General features: G+C 35.6%; 1 protein-coding gene across 1 annotated transcript in view; it reads left to right on the top strand.

Annotated features, from left to right (window-relative positions):
* Positions 1–13726, top strand: part of FGD4 (FYVE, RhoGEF and PH domain containing 4) — a 224280-nt gene that overhangs the window by 183023 nt on the left and 27531 nt on the right. Inside the window, 4 exon segments of the mRNA XM_037846493.1 lie at positions 5048–5186; positions 7360–7418; positions 7743–7889; positions 13423–13595. Coding sequence (XP_037702421.1) covers positions 5048–5186; positions 7360–7418; positions 7743–7889; positions 13423–13595 — 518 coding nt within the window.

Genomic DNA, 13726 nt, shown 5'->3' with positions numbered 1-13726 from the left:
TCCCTTATGGCTACTGTTTGCATACTGTATCTTTTTTCATCCTTTTACTTTCAACCTATTTGCATTTTTTAATTGAAGGTATATCTCTTGTAGACATCATACAGTTGAATCTTGCCCTTTTATCTAGTCTGACAATCTGCCTTTCAATTGGTTGTTTAGACTATACATACATAATGTATTTACCAGTATGGTTGGATTTATTTATTTATTTTAAATTAAAGCAGTTGTAGGTTTGCAGAAAAATCATGCATACAGTGTAGAGTTCCCATATACATCTCCCACACACAATTTTCCCTATTATTAACACTTTGTATTAGTGTGGCACTTTCGTTGCAACTGATGAAAAATTTTATTGTAATTATACTATTATCTATACTCCATAGTTTACATTAAGATTCACTGTGTTGTACAGTACATTGGCCATTTTGCTATTTGTTTTTTCTAAATATTTTTCCTGTCTTTTCTTCTCTTGCTCCTTGACTGCTTTCTTTTGTGTTAAATTTTTTTTATTGTACCATTTTAAGTCCTCTGATTTTTAAACTGTTGTTTAAATTTTTTTCCTAGTGTTTGCTCTAGGCACTACAATATGCATCTTAATTTCTCACGATCTACTTCAGATTGATACTAACCCAATTCTGGCAAAACAAACATACTGCAGTATTGGCGTTATTCCTTCCCTCATGCTCTGTGTTAGTATTGTCAATACGATATGGTTATGTGTTTTAAATCCAACAATACAATGACACAATTATAACCAGCTGTTTTAGTTTAGCTGTTTTAGTTTCCTCATTGCTAAGGCAAAGAGCATGCAATAGGTTGGTTTAAACAACAAGAATTTATTGGCTTACAGTTCTGAGGCTAGGAGAAGCCCAGAACCAAGGTGTCATCAAGGTAATGCTTGATAATACATTTATATATATTGCAGTATAATACAATTTATATAATCTTATGTCTTTTAAAGAAGGTAATGAAGGAAGTGACAAGATTTATCTGTAGATATATATTAACCCATATATTTACTATTTCTGGAGCTCTTCATTTCTCTTCAAGTTACCATCTGGAGTCTTCCTTTCGCACGGACTTTCTTCAGTATTTCTTATAAGATAGGTCTGCTAGCAATGAGTTCTCTCAGTCTGTATCTTGGAACTTCTTTATTTTTTCTTCATTTTTGATGGATAGTTTTGCTAGACATAGAAATATTGGTTAAGAGTTTTGTTTTTTTCTTTTAAATATGTCATTCCACTGGCTTCTGCCCTCCATTGTTTCAGAGAACTTAGCCATTAGTTGTATAGATGCTTTCCCATACCTGATGATTTTTCTCTTGCAGCTTAAAATATTTTTTCTTTGTCTTTGTCTTTCAGTGATCAAATATGATGTGCTGAGGTGTGGATGTTTTTGTATTTCTCCTACTTGGGCTTGGTTGAGCTTCTTGTATGTGTAAATTAACTTTTTAAATCAATTTGGGAAGTTTTTAGCCATTACATGTTCAAATATTTTTTCTGTCCTCTCTTTCTCCTGGGGACTCCAATTACACATAAGTTGCTATTCTTGATGTTATCCCACAAGTTTTTGAAGCTATTCATTTTTTTCTTCAATCTTTTTTCTCTGTTCTTTAGATTGTATAATTTCTATTAATCTATCTTCAAGTTCCCTGATCTTTCTGCCTTCTCAGATCTGTTGAGACCCTCCAATGAATTTTTCAATTCAGTTATTGTGCTTTTCAACTAAAATGTCCACTTGGTAATTTTTTATAATTTCTATTTCCTTTTTGAAAATTGCTGTCTGTCCATTCATTGCTATCATGTATTTAATTCTTCAAACATGGTTCCCTTTATGTCTTTGAATATATTTATAATAGCCACTTTGAAGTCTTTGACTATTAAATCCAACATCTGAGAATACTCAATTTCTATTGACTGCCTCTTTTCTTCTAGTATAGGTTATACTTCCCTATTTCTTTGCTTTTTTTTTCCTTGCTGAATAGCAGACATTTTAGATAATCTATTGTAGCAACTCTTGATTCTGGTTTTCCCCCGTGAAAGTGGCCATTATTATTTTGCTTATTTGTTTATTAACTTGTTTGGACTAAATCTGTGAAATGTCTCTCCCATGTTGTATGCAGTCTCTGGTGGCCCTGCTCAATAGTTTTAATATTCTTGTTTATGTTTTAAGCCTGGCTTTCTACAGATTACCTCTGTATCTCTGAAGTTAGTGGCCAACCAATAACTGGACAGAGGTTATATTCAACTAAGGCCAGTTTCAAGCCTGCTGGATATTTTCACATCTCCTGTGTGCCTGTGCATAGCTTCAAGGTTGGCCATAAGCATGTGCTGACTTGAACACCCTCTGGTCCCTGCTGTTAATTCACACAGCTTCAGCCAAGAATGTGATTTACCCCCAATACCCACCCACCCACATATACATAACCACAACCTCATGTTGGCCCTCCCTACTTGTACACCTTGGAGAGTTTCACTTCCACTGACAGTATTGCTGGAGATGAGCATTGCCCACCACTCCAAGTCAAATGAGCCCTCTTCAGCCTCAGTAGAGAAACTTCCAGTGCTCACAGCCTGTCCCACCCTAGCAAACCTTCATGTTTACTGAACTGGGGGAAAAAGGGAGCAACCCTAGGCCAGAATGCCACAGATTCCCACTGTTCTTACCAAAGTTTTAAAGCATTTATCAGATTGTCATATGCCTTTTTCCAAAGTGCTGACATGATTTTTTGAAATTTTTTCCAGCTTTATAGTTCCTTTTTTATTGGGAGGATTTGCCAGTCTTCTCATTCCATCGCCAGAAGTCCTGCTTCTTCCCCTTCACTCCTTTCTTGAAAAATCTCTTTTCTCTCATGATTAAGCACACCAGCTACCTTTCTGAATACTGGCTCCTTCTTTGATTCTTTCACTAGCCCCTTCTGCTAAAACTGAAATATGGGCAGAGCACAAGGTTTGTCCTCCATAATTTCTTTCTCTTCACACCCTCAGGATATCGTATCTCCTGATGCCTTTAACCATCATGCTTGTACGGATGCCTCCAGAATCTATATTTCTAATCTAGTCTGCTACTCCTAAACTCCAGTCACAAATTGCTGAGTGCTGGCCACAGAGTTCTGTGTGAATGTCTTACTATCAAAGTAAAGTCAACATGTTCCAATCATATTTTTAGCACCCACAGTTTCTTCTATCTGACTTATTTATTTTGTGCCTTGTACAGAGTAGATAATATTCTGACATGTGATTGAATTTATTGGATGGCACTATTATTCTCCAAGTCATCAGAGCTTCACAACTTGACTTGATCTTAGTCTCTTTTCCTCATTCTCTATATGCATTCATTTGCCTGTCAGATAATATATTCAGGGTGCTTAGCATTATGCGTTTTGCATAGTAATTGCTCACTAAATGATTATGGTGGTGTTGGTAGCTATTGTTTTAGCTACTGTTAAAATTTTCTCTCTGTAATGTTGGTCTTCCCCATATTATAAGGAAATAACATAGGATTGGGAAAAGAGTGGTACAGTGGGAATGAAATAACCTAGTTTAGAATTCTAGTCTGCCACTTAGAGCCACTTGACTATAGAAAACTCCTGTAACTTCTCTGAGCCAGTTTCTTCATGTAAAAATTTGGGGATTAGTAATATTTTTCTGGATATATATCATAGGTTTGTTGAGGAAAATCAGATGAAAGAAATAAACTTATAAAATTAATATTTTATGCTTTATTAAAGGCAGCTGTTATTCTCTCAGCTTCCACAGTGATTTCAGGCCCTGATCTTTTTTTTTCCTGGTCTACAGTAACTTCCAACTAGTTTCCTCACATACCCCTAATGCCACACTGGAAGTAAGGTTAATGTTGATAGAGCTCAGCTCTAATGATATCACTCCTCTGTCTCCAAACTTGCATTGGATAATAAAGCAAAGTCTAAATTCACCTCAGCCTGGCACTTGAGGCCCTTGATAGTATTACCCTCAAATTACCTTTTCTTATTCATTCCCTCTTCTTCTATAAATATCTTATTTGCCAAGAAACACTACTGTTCTCTTTAATGAATATGTTTCGTGCCCTGTTGCCTTTTGCCTATGTTCTCAAATCCCCAATTCATCGGTTTGCCCCCTGGTTTTCCTCACTTCCCTTCCCATCAGAGCAAGCACTCTTCGGGGGTCACATTAAACGCTCCCTTCACTCTGAAGCCTTTAGTTACTTGTTTGCTCTGTATGCAAAGACCATGTCTTAATATAGATTTTATACCCTGCAATGCCTTGATTATGGTATGAGTTCAGTAAATATTTTAATGGAATTTCTCCTTTGTTTAATATCAGCAAGAACGCATTTTATTTTTCAAGTAATCTTGTCCTTCTCTTATGTTAACATTTTATTGAAAGCGAGTGCTACAGACTCAATTTTGCCCTAAGAAAAAGGAGGTCTATTTAGAGTTTGGTTTCTAATGAAAAAGAATGCTTTGACCACATGAAAAATAAAGACTTTCTGGCAGATAATTAGATGCTCAGATCTTGTTATTCTTCTATGTGGAGTATTACTTAAGTTCAAAGGAAATGACATTTCTGGTAGCCTTATTATCAAATAGTTTCTGCTCAGTCCTAAGTCATTTAAAACAGTTATGCTTAGTGAGCCTCATTAAATAGACGCTTCTTTTTTAAATTCTCTGGCGTATGATTTAACAGTTAACCTTCACACACCCTTGTAGTGACTAAGTGAAGCTGTTGCCAGCAATCTGAAATTTCTTGCTTAAAATTCTGCTTGGTTTTTCTTTCTGTTATTAGATTAGTGGTTCACAAACTTTAGTTTTCTAAGAATCTGGGGTGTTTTTAAATGAATATTTCCAGACCCATCCCTAAGACTCATTTAATAAATTGGGGTTCAGAAATCTGCATTTTTTAACATCGCCCAGATATATCTAATGCAGATGCTCCACATACCACACTTTGCATAAAAGCACTGCCCTTGATGAAAGATCTACATTATGGTGAGGTTTTTGACTGGCTAACCTAATTTTTACATGTTTCTTTAAAAATCTTCATTACAGAAGCAGAAGATCTGTGGGAATTTGACTTTGCAGCATCACATGCTAGAGCCTGTGCAGCGGATACCCCGGTATGAGATGCTCCTTAAGGACTATCTAAGGAAACTGCCCCCTGATTCCCCGGAGTGGAATGATGCTAAAAGTAAAGGCTTGTTTTTATTTTATTTTTGTTTTGTTTTTTCCTTATGGGATATTCAAGTGGCCGAGCAGGCCTAGCGACTCCAAAGTGAGACATGACTCACAGCTACTTTAGTCAAGTATGCTTCCAAAAAATAATCTCACTGGAAATTGTTAACACCTCAATTAGGCATGTCACTTTTAAGCCAAAATCACAAGTTAGAGCAACACAAATCACGTTTCTCATGCTAGTTTCACGTAATGGTTAACTCTGAAATATAAAACTGTTGTTTTAGAGACATCAAGAATAGCAGCACACAATTACCTTCTCACAGGAAGAATACAACTTTTCAGATAAGTTGATGCATACCAAGAAAGCTAAGAGGACATTTACTTTGTAAAATAATTGAAGGCAAAATTGGCTCTAAACCCCCAAGGCAGAAGGGGAAATGGTGCTTTGTAGTGTCAGATAACATTTTTCCCAAAAAACTTTATTCCCATTCTGTTCGTTATCTTTTATTTTTCAATCAGATCATAATGGTAAGGCTTTTTCAAAGTCTCTGTTTTAGTAATACTTTAATTTTCTTATGCTCTTTTAAAATCAGTTAACTATAAAGGGATGAATGAAAATTTAAGAAATTTCAACAAGTACTAACAATACTTGTGTGCAATCTGAAAACATTACTTTTCCTAATAATTTTTTGTCTTCCATTATGAAAAAAGTTAACCTTGGTAAGAGATGAGGAACACAAAACACAGTCTTTGGTCTTGGCTCTGTTTCCCCTACCCACCGTTGAGATGACTCAGTGACCACAGGAACTTCACTTCTCCCTTTCCCACTCTCTAGCATATAGACTTATTTTCACTTGCTGCCTTCCCCCAGCCCACTGCTTCCTAGGAACTTGGCCTCTTCTCCACTTTCCACCCATCTGACCTGAGTGCTCAGTGCCAGTGGCAGAACTAGTGATGGTAGTGGAGGCAGCACCACCGCTGCTGCTCTTCAGAGCTGGTCTCCTTTTACTTCCCTCCATCCTGAATCCTGTGTCAAATGCACAGAATTGAAGAAATCAGAATAGTTCTCCAAAATGTAAATAAAAATTCAGTTTCTTCTGTTCTCAAAGACTTTGGCTTCCCCTTCAGTATCTACTTCAAAAATGAGAAAGTTGGTCACATAGCAGGGTACTGTATTATTCTTTTTGGTTGTCCGCTGCTACTTATACTAAAATTCTAAGGAAATCACAAAAGAAGGGCTTTAAGAGATCTAGAAGCAGGAGTGTGTGGAGCAACAAAAGTGCATTCTGTTCAGCAGTGGAACAAAGACAGAAAATTTGGACCAGAAGTGATGGATTTGTTGTGGTAATAGAATTAAGCAAGCCAGGATTCACAAGACAGAAAAGAAAGGAAGAGAACAGGACATAGTTTAGGACTGAGAGGTATTCCATGGGGTTGATCCAGCACAAGCCTCAGCTTCCCCTCTTCACTAGCAGTCCCTGGAGTTCCTATGCTGCCCTTAATAAAGAATTTCCATTCCCATATCTCTCCACCACTTGCCCCAGCCAAAAACTTTTCCTCACCAATGGCATCAGAAAATTCCCTTTCACCTGACTGAGGCTGGAACTATATGAGTACATTTACCCAGAGAAAGTTGTTTTGCTCAGTGATTGATTTGCCCATAAAACTAGTAAAATACTCAATACTGCTGAAATATCATAGAACTTTGAGTCAGAAGACCTGAGTTCTTATCTTAGTCCTACAGTATCATAGCTGTGTTACCTTAACCAAGTCACAGTAAATCTCTATTTCCTTTATCTGCCGAATGGAGTTAATATACTTGTCATTCAGGTTGTATAAGGGTTATTTGGTATATCTGAAAGCACCTGGCATTTACTAATGCCTTGCAATGAGTTAGTGTATATTGTGAATTTTCATTGATTTTGAAGGTACAGTATGAATTAAATAACCCTTGAACCTAATCATCGTATGTAACTTTATAAGGAAATTCACTTCAAGTTTCAAGTAATCTGCTTACAAATGAACTTTTGAAAGTATCCAGTTTATAAATGGAAGTTGCTCCTGCTTTTATCATGTCTTTGGTCTTAGATTTCTCCCTATTTGCATCTGTATGTTATTCAGCTATCTCATAGTATAGTAAGGACAAAGCATATTTGTTTACTTTTCTCTTTTCTCCCCCCATTTAGAATCACTTGAAATTATTTCTACGGCAGCAAGCCATTCTAATAGTGCAATAAGAAAAATGGTAAGTGGTTTTCAGAGGAGACAGAAACCTAGTTAGGTAATTGTCAATAGCATAACCTCATACTCACTTTAGGCCTGGACCAAATAAATCGATTTAAGCCAATAAAAAAGAATATTTACAAAATGTTTACTGCTATTTGGAATACTCCTCCCCTCTTCCCCCAGGTTTTGTTTGGCTCATAACACATTTTATACCAAGATTTATGCTTATTCCCAATTCCTTCTGAATAATCCAAAATTTTAGCTAACGTCTTAGTATTATTAAAGCCACTAAGTTGAAACCTCTTTATGTTTGATCTAGTTACGTCTTGTTTTAATTTCCTAGGAGAACCTAAAGAAACTCCTAGAGATATATGAAATGTTGGGAGAAGAAGAAGACATTGTAAACCCTTCAAATGAACTAATAAAAGAAGGACAGATCCTCAAACTAGCTGCTCGGAACACATCAGCACAAGAACGTTATCTTTTCTTAGTGAGTATTGTAGTGTGAGGAAGTCCCATAAAATAAATTCACAAATATTATTTACGTCTCTGAAAAACAAGATACTTGGTTGCTCACTAAAGCAATTGCTTCTAACCTGGTTTAGTCAGTACTGTCAGGATACCACATAAGTTAATATTTTAAGTAACTGAAACTTGTTCTGTCAAGGACCCAAATCTTTTTTTATAGTACTTTTGTGTAATTTTTCTGTGTAATTTACTTGAGCAATGTCCTTCATAGCATATCCTGAAGACAATTTATCCTTTCCACAATGATTGTATCCCTCAGAGTGTATGTGGTATATAATATGCTTTCTAAAGTACTCCTTTGCTAGCTTCAGATTTTCTCTTCTTTCCTTCTGACAAGCTAATGAGTAGCATTTGTTGTATATTCTGTCTACATACTATTTCCTGACAGCAGTTCTTCTAAATCTCTCTAATCACTACTTCTCATTTTTCTGGGCAGAAGAAATAAATAGGCAAGTTGTAATACTTATGCCTAAAATATTTGTAAGCAAGTACATGCATTCATTACATAGTTCCTTTTCTTGTATCCTCTTCTCTGCAGTCATTCCTTCACTTTCTTGAAATTAAAATTATTCTAGGGCTTATTTCACATGTAAGAGCTCTTTCTCAGGCATCTGGGCCATTATTTTTTTAGTCTGTCCACATAGCCCTTATTCTTTGTTATCTAATGATTTCCAGTTCCTTTCTAGTTCTAATGAAATGATAATAACAGTCATAATAATAGCTAACTTTGAATAAAAGTAAGCTGTCTTTGAGTAAGAGCTCAACATGTTAGTTATTATTATGATTGCAAATATAGGTGAAGAAACAGAGGCACATTGTAAAGAGACTATCCAGTGACTGACACACAATATATTCTCAAGATGTCATTCATGTGTAATTTTGTTGCTGCTGTAAAACTGTCATCTCACCAGCCATAGCATAGATTGTCATTGGGGGCCCAGACGTTTCTGTTGTCTGATTCCAGCCTCCCTTGTAAGGCAAACCTATTGGAACTAATTACCATGCAGAGGGAAGTTCTGTAGCTCTCAGTGAATTCTTAAAAAAATAACATTTGGTTACCATATGACCCAGCAATTCTACTCCTAGGTTGTGTAACATAAGAGAATTGAAAACATGTCCACACAAAAACTTGTACATAAATGTTCATAGCAGCATTGTTCGTAATAGTAAAAAAGTGGGAGCAACCTAAATATGCATCAACTGATGAATGGATAAACAATGTGGTATATCTACACAGTGGAATATTATATGGCAATAAAGTAGAGTACTTATACATGGTACAACATAGATGAACCTTGAAAACACTGTGCTATGTGAAAGATACCCATCATATAGACTATATATTACATGACTCCAAATGCATAAAAAGAGAAAGATTCATGGTGGCCTAGAGCTGGTGGGGAGGGGGAAATGGATATGGTGTTTCTTTTCTGGAGTAATGAAAAAGTTCTGGAATTAGTGGTGATGGTTGCACAATTATGACTGTACAAATTTATCATGAATTGAGTGGGTTTTATGGTATGTAGATTTTATCTCAATAAGAAAAAACATTTTATAGACACCCAAATAAGCTACAAAAATCCTCATTTGGGCTAAATAGATTTGTTTCACCTTTTACAAGTTATACAGAGAACTAAATATAAACCAAGAAATTTCTACATTCTATCATATCAGGGCTCTGAGCTCTGGTCTTTTCTGGGCAAAGTTCCTGGGAGTCAATGTCTTCACTTTGTCTTTACCCTACCTTTAGCTATTTCATTAATTTTCCTTTCCCCTCTTATCAGTTTTACAGTTTCTGAAGTTAAACTTTTAGTTCTGTGTCTAACCAGTTGCCTTGGTTTAATTTAAACAATTGAGAATTATTTAAGAAATAGGCTTAGGTTGAATATCTTGATCTAAAGCCAAATTAAGGAGCTATTTGGAAGGCAAATGGCAAAGCCTCTTGGGGTAATACAGCAGTAGTGACTTTGATGAAAGTCTCCATTTTGTTCTAGTTATTATTAGCTATCAAACATATCACACTATTGCCTCCCAGGAGAATGGAGTCACATGGCAGGAATTTTAGGAAAGCCACACTAATCTTTTAAAGACCATCTTAAAAGCATTTCTTGTGCTGTGGGTATACATTCTTTTAATCCATTCTCTTTACTTGACACAGAATCTGTCTTCTTGCCTGAGTACTTTTATTCCCATGGAGCATCTTATTTCTTTTATAGTGTGAAACTTCATAAGTACCATTTTATTTTCCTATCTCTCTAGAAAGAAAACGAAGACTAGTTTTCTATTTCCTACTTTGGGGAGACTATATTTGTCTGAAAAGCAAAATTAGAGTTAGAATCTATCAGTTTTCAAATGATTTTCATGTGTTTGCATATTTGCTTGCTTCCATGCTGTACTTTCTCATTTCTTTATATTAATATAGGAGTCTCTGTTGACTCAGTAAATAACCATACCTGACACCTGAAAGCCAAAATTAAAACAAAACAAAAAAACACCACAAAAGTATCCCTTAACATGACTCCAGAGTTTTTTTTGTTCTTGTCCCTTTGGAGTTGTTCTGTTCCTTATTTTCTTGTAGCCTGACAGATTCAGATTTTTTTTTCTTAACTTATTTAAACTTGCACACACACACACACCAGACACTGGAAATTTTCTCCAGCAATATATTATTGTCTTCTAAAAGAAACTTTAGGAAATTTTCACTGGTGAAAACATATAATTGAATTATGTTAGTCAACTAAATATATTTTAAGACTTGGAATAATTAGTTGAGGAACACTGGAGATCAAGAAAGGGAAATCTCCCTACTTTTAAAATAAGATTGAGACTTGCTTTTAGATTTTGTCACAACCTAAGACTTCTAGAGTTTGCCTTGGCAGCCAGAGATTGCTTTGTCAATAACTACATCTGAGCTACGGGTATGGGATAAAAAGAAGTATCCTATACTGAAAAGGAAAGTGGATCTACTTCATGATACAGTTGCTAAAACTTCTTTCAGTATTAGGGGAAACCCAGAGAAGAAGTAGTTTTCTACGTGGAAGATGATGGTGGCTTTTTGCCACAGGAGCCAGGTTCGCAGAGGAAGCTAAGTCCTTCATATATATGGTGTCTACTTCTTTGTAAGCAATATTTTATATCCTTCAAAAGGCTTTACTCTTAGCTCTGGTACCAAAAAAAAAAAAAAGATATTTGTTAACTTTCATTAGATTGTGATAGCAATGTATAAAATTAGTATATAGTTATTGATAATTTAGAATACAAACTCCCACTTAGGAAGAATATAATAGGGAGAATGCAGTCTTGAACTCATGAAAGAAGACAGAAACATATATAATTATAAGGTAATCTGTTATATTGTGTGGATGTAACTACAAAAAGTAAGTGCCAAAAACTTCCATATCACAGACTTGTGTTTCAGTAAAATTAACAAGACTCAGCTGAATATTAGAAGGAAAACTTAATAGGCATTGCATAACTAAAATTTTATACCATAACATTATTTCTTCAAACTGAGTGACAGATGTAATGAAACAGTTTGGTTATTGTTCATGGCTTGAAAGTGTGAGCCCTGTTGATTGTGATGGAGGCTCTGCGGCTCCTACAGCAGCCAGAGCCTTGGCCAAGTCTCCTCCTGAGGAGGTGCTGGTAGAAGAGAGAAAGAAAATTAGCAAGTGAGCTCTTGTCTTAATGAGCTAAGAGAAGGATGGTGAGAAGGCATTCCAGAATTTTTTAAATGTCTAAATCCTATGTACTATGATGAAGACTGTGACTGCCACACTCAGAACATAGTAGATAATGATAAAGCATAAGCCGTTACTGTCCTCTTCCAGAAATGCCAATGTATGAACGGCGGCACTGGGACTTATCTGAAAATCTACTTAGTCTCCTTTTACTTTTACATTATCCAATGTGGAACAGAAATTTTTGGTAGCAGTTACAGGAAGTTACGAAATGATGTATAAGAAACAACTGATGAGAAATTGGCTTCAGATGAGCACAACAGACAGTGTCACATAAACATTTTGGATTGTATTAAATATCCATTGATATTTCCTGACTTTATGGCACTGTGGGGCCAAACTGAGGGCCTAGCAGGAGAAGGTCTGGCCTCAAAAAGCAGAAGCGAGTGAAGTGAGACCTGGTTGAATTTAAGCACTTAAGTGCAAGTGCCACTCTCAACACTTCACGTTTCCTCATTTAATCCTCTCAAAAACCTGTGACTTTTACAGATAATGATCCTGAGGCACAAGCAGTTACGCAGCTCATGAGGGGGAGAGGGGGAAATGAATACTGACCTCAGAGTTTGCACCGCTAAATAACAAATTGAGAAACCTTGTGACCCAAGTGAAATAATTCTGATGAATTTAAAGTATATGCTCTTGGGAAAATAACTTTTAAAAGATAATTTGTTTAGACCCCAATTGCTCTTGTTTTAGAAAAATGTATGTAAACCTACAAATAACGTAAGAAGCAATAAATATGATGTAGAAAGTATATACCTTCTCTTGGGAATCTGTCCACAAATTAACCCAAATATTTAGGTTTCATCTCTGTGCATGTTTTAACATATTCAAAAGTGAACTAAATGCCTTCAGAAAATCATTGAAAATGAATTAAGATTGCATTAGCTTCTTTACATGTAATTTGTATTCATCCTGGTTAGCAAGGGCTGTTAACTGTTGACTAGAAATGAGGCATTGTAAGTAATTTGATTGTTCCAAAACAAAGTTTACTTCATTTAAAAATTAACTTCATTTAAAAAGTAAATCTTGTAAAGAGTAAGGCCCTAATTTTAAAGATCTCTTCCTAAAGTCCTCTGTTAATTCATACATGGTACTTTCTTAAGCCAAATTCCATGGATTTATAATACTGTTGAAGAACACTGTGTGAGCAAATATAAAATATAAATCCTGGCCATGTGCATTACCTTCTACGTAGGATTTAGTATGCTAATGCCACATGTTCTAATGAAATTTGGACTAATTCAGCTATTTTTTAAAAAATTTTTGAACATTAAGCAGCCTGGTAAAAATAAATGCTAAATAGTACTCTTCTTCTAAAAATTATTTGGACTTGCTCTGTAAGCTGTGACAATATAAATTTTGGTGTTTAAGAAGGGCTTTAACTTACAAAGCTGAAAACTTCAGTTCCTGGTATATAGAAGATTCTTCATAAATTGTTGCTGACTTTAAATGAGCTAAATTTCCGTAAACAATGATGGACAAAATGATGGTTGGTTTATGAAATATCAATAAAATATCTAATTAAAATGAAATATGTGGTTACAATTTTAAGACTATAGTGATTTTGATATGAGCATAATGGGCTCGTTATAAAATCTCAAGTGTAGTACTGATTAATTTTACTTACATTAGAAGTACCATATTCCCCGGGAATTCCTTGGAATTTCTGTCCAGGGCTACTTTTAATATTGGTCTTTCTTCTCTCTTTTCTTTATTTTCCTGTTTACTGATGTGTGCTGTGCCTCCTTGCAGTTCAACAACATGTTGCTGTACTGTGTGCCCAGATTCAGCCTGGTGGGCTCTAAGTACACAGTTCGAACTAGGGTTGGCATTGACGGAATGAAAATTGTAGAGACTCACAATGAAGAATACCCACACACTTTCCAGATATCTGGGAAAGAGAGAACCCTGGAACTGCAGGCCAGGTAAGGGAACCATTCCTGTAACAACTTTTTGAAAGCATCAGAATTACTCACAGGACAGAGTAGTTTTAAGGGTATTTCCCATGTGAATGCTACAGATCGCTGAAAATCTAGTTGATGAAAATGGAGAGATA

Source organism: Choloepus didactylus, chromosome 8 (assembly GCF_015220235.1).
Source record: "Choloepus didactylus isolate mChoDid1 chromosome 8, mChoDid1.pri, whole genome shotgun sequence".
Taxonomy (NCBI): domain Eukaryota; kingdom Metazoa; phylum Chordata; class Mammalia; order Pilosa; family Megalonychidae; genus Choloepus; species Choloepus didactylus.
Note: the sequence above shows the minus strand (reverse complement) of the source record. Positions and strands in the feature narration are given on the sequence as shown.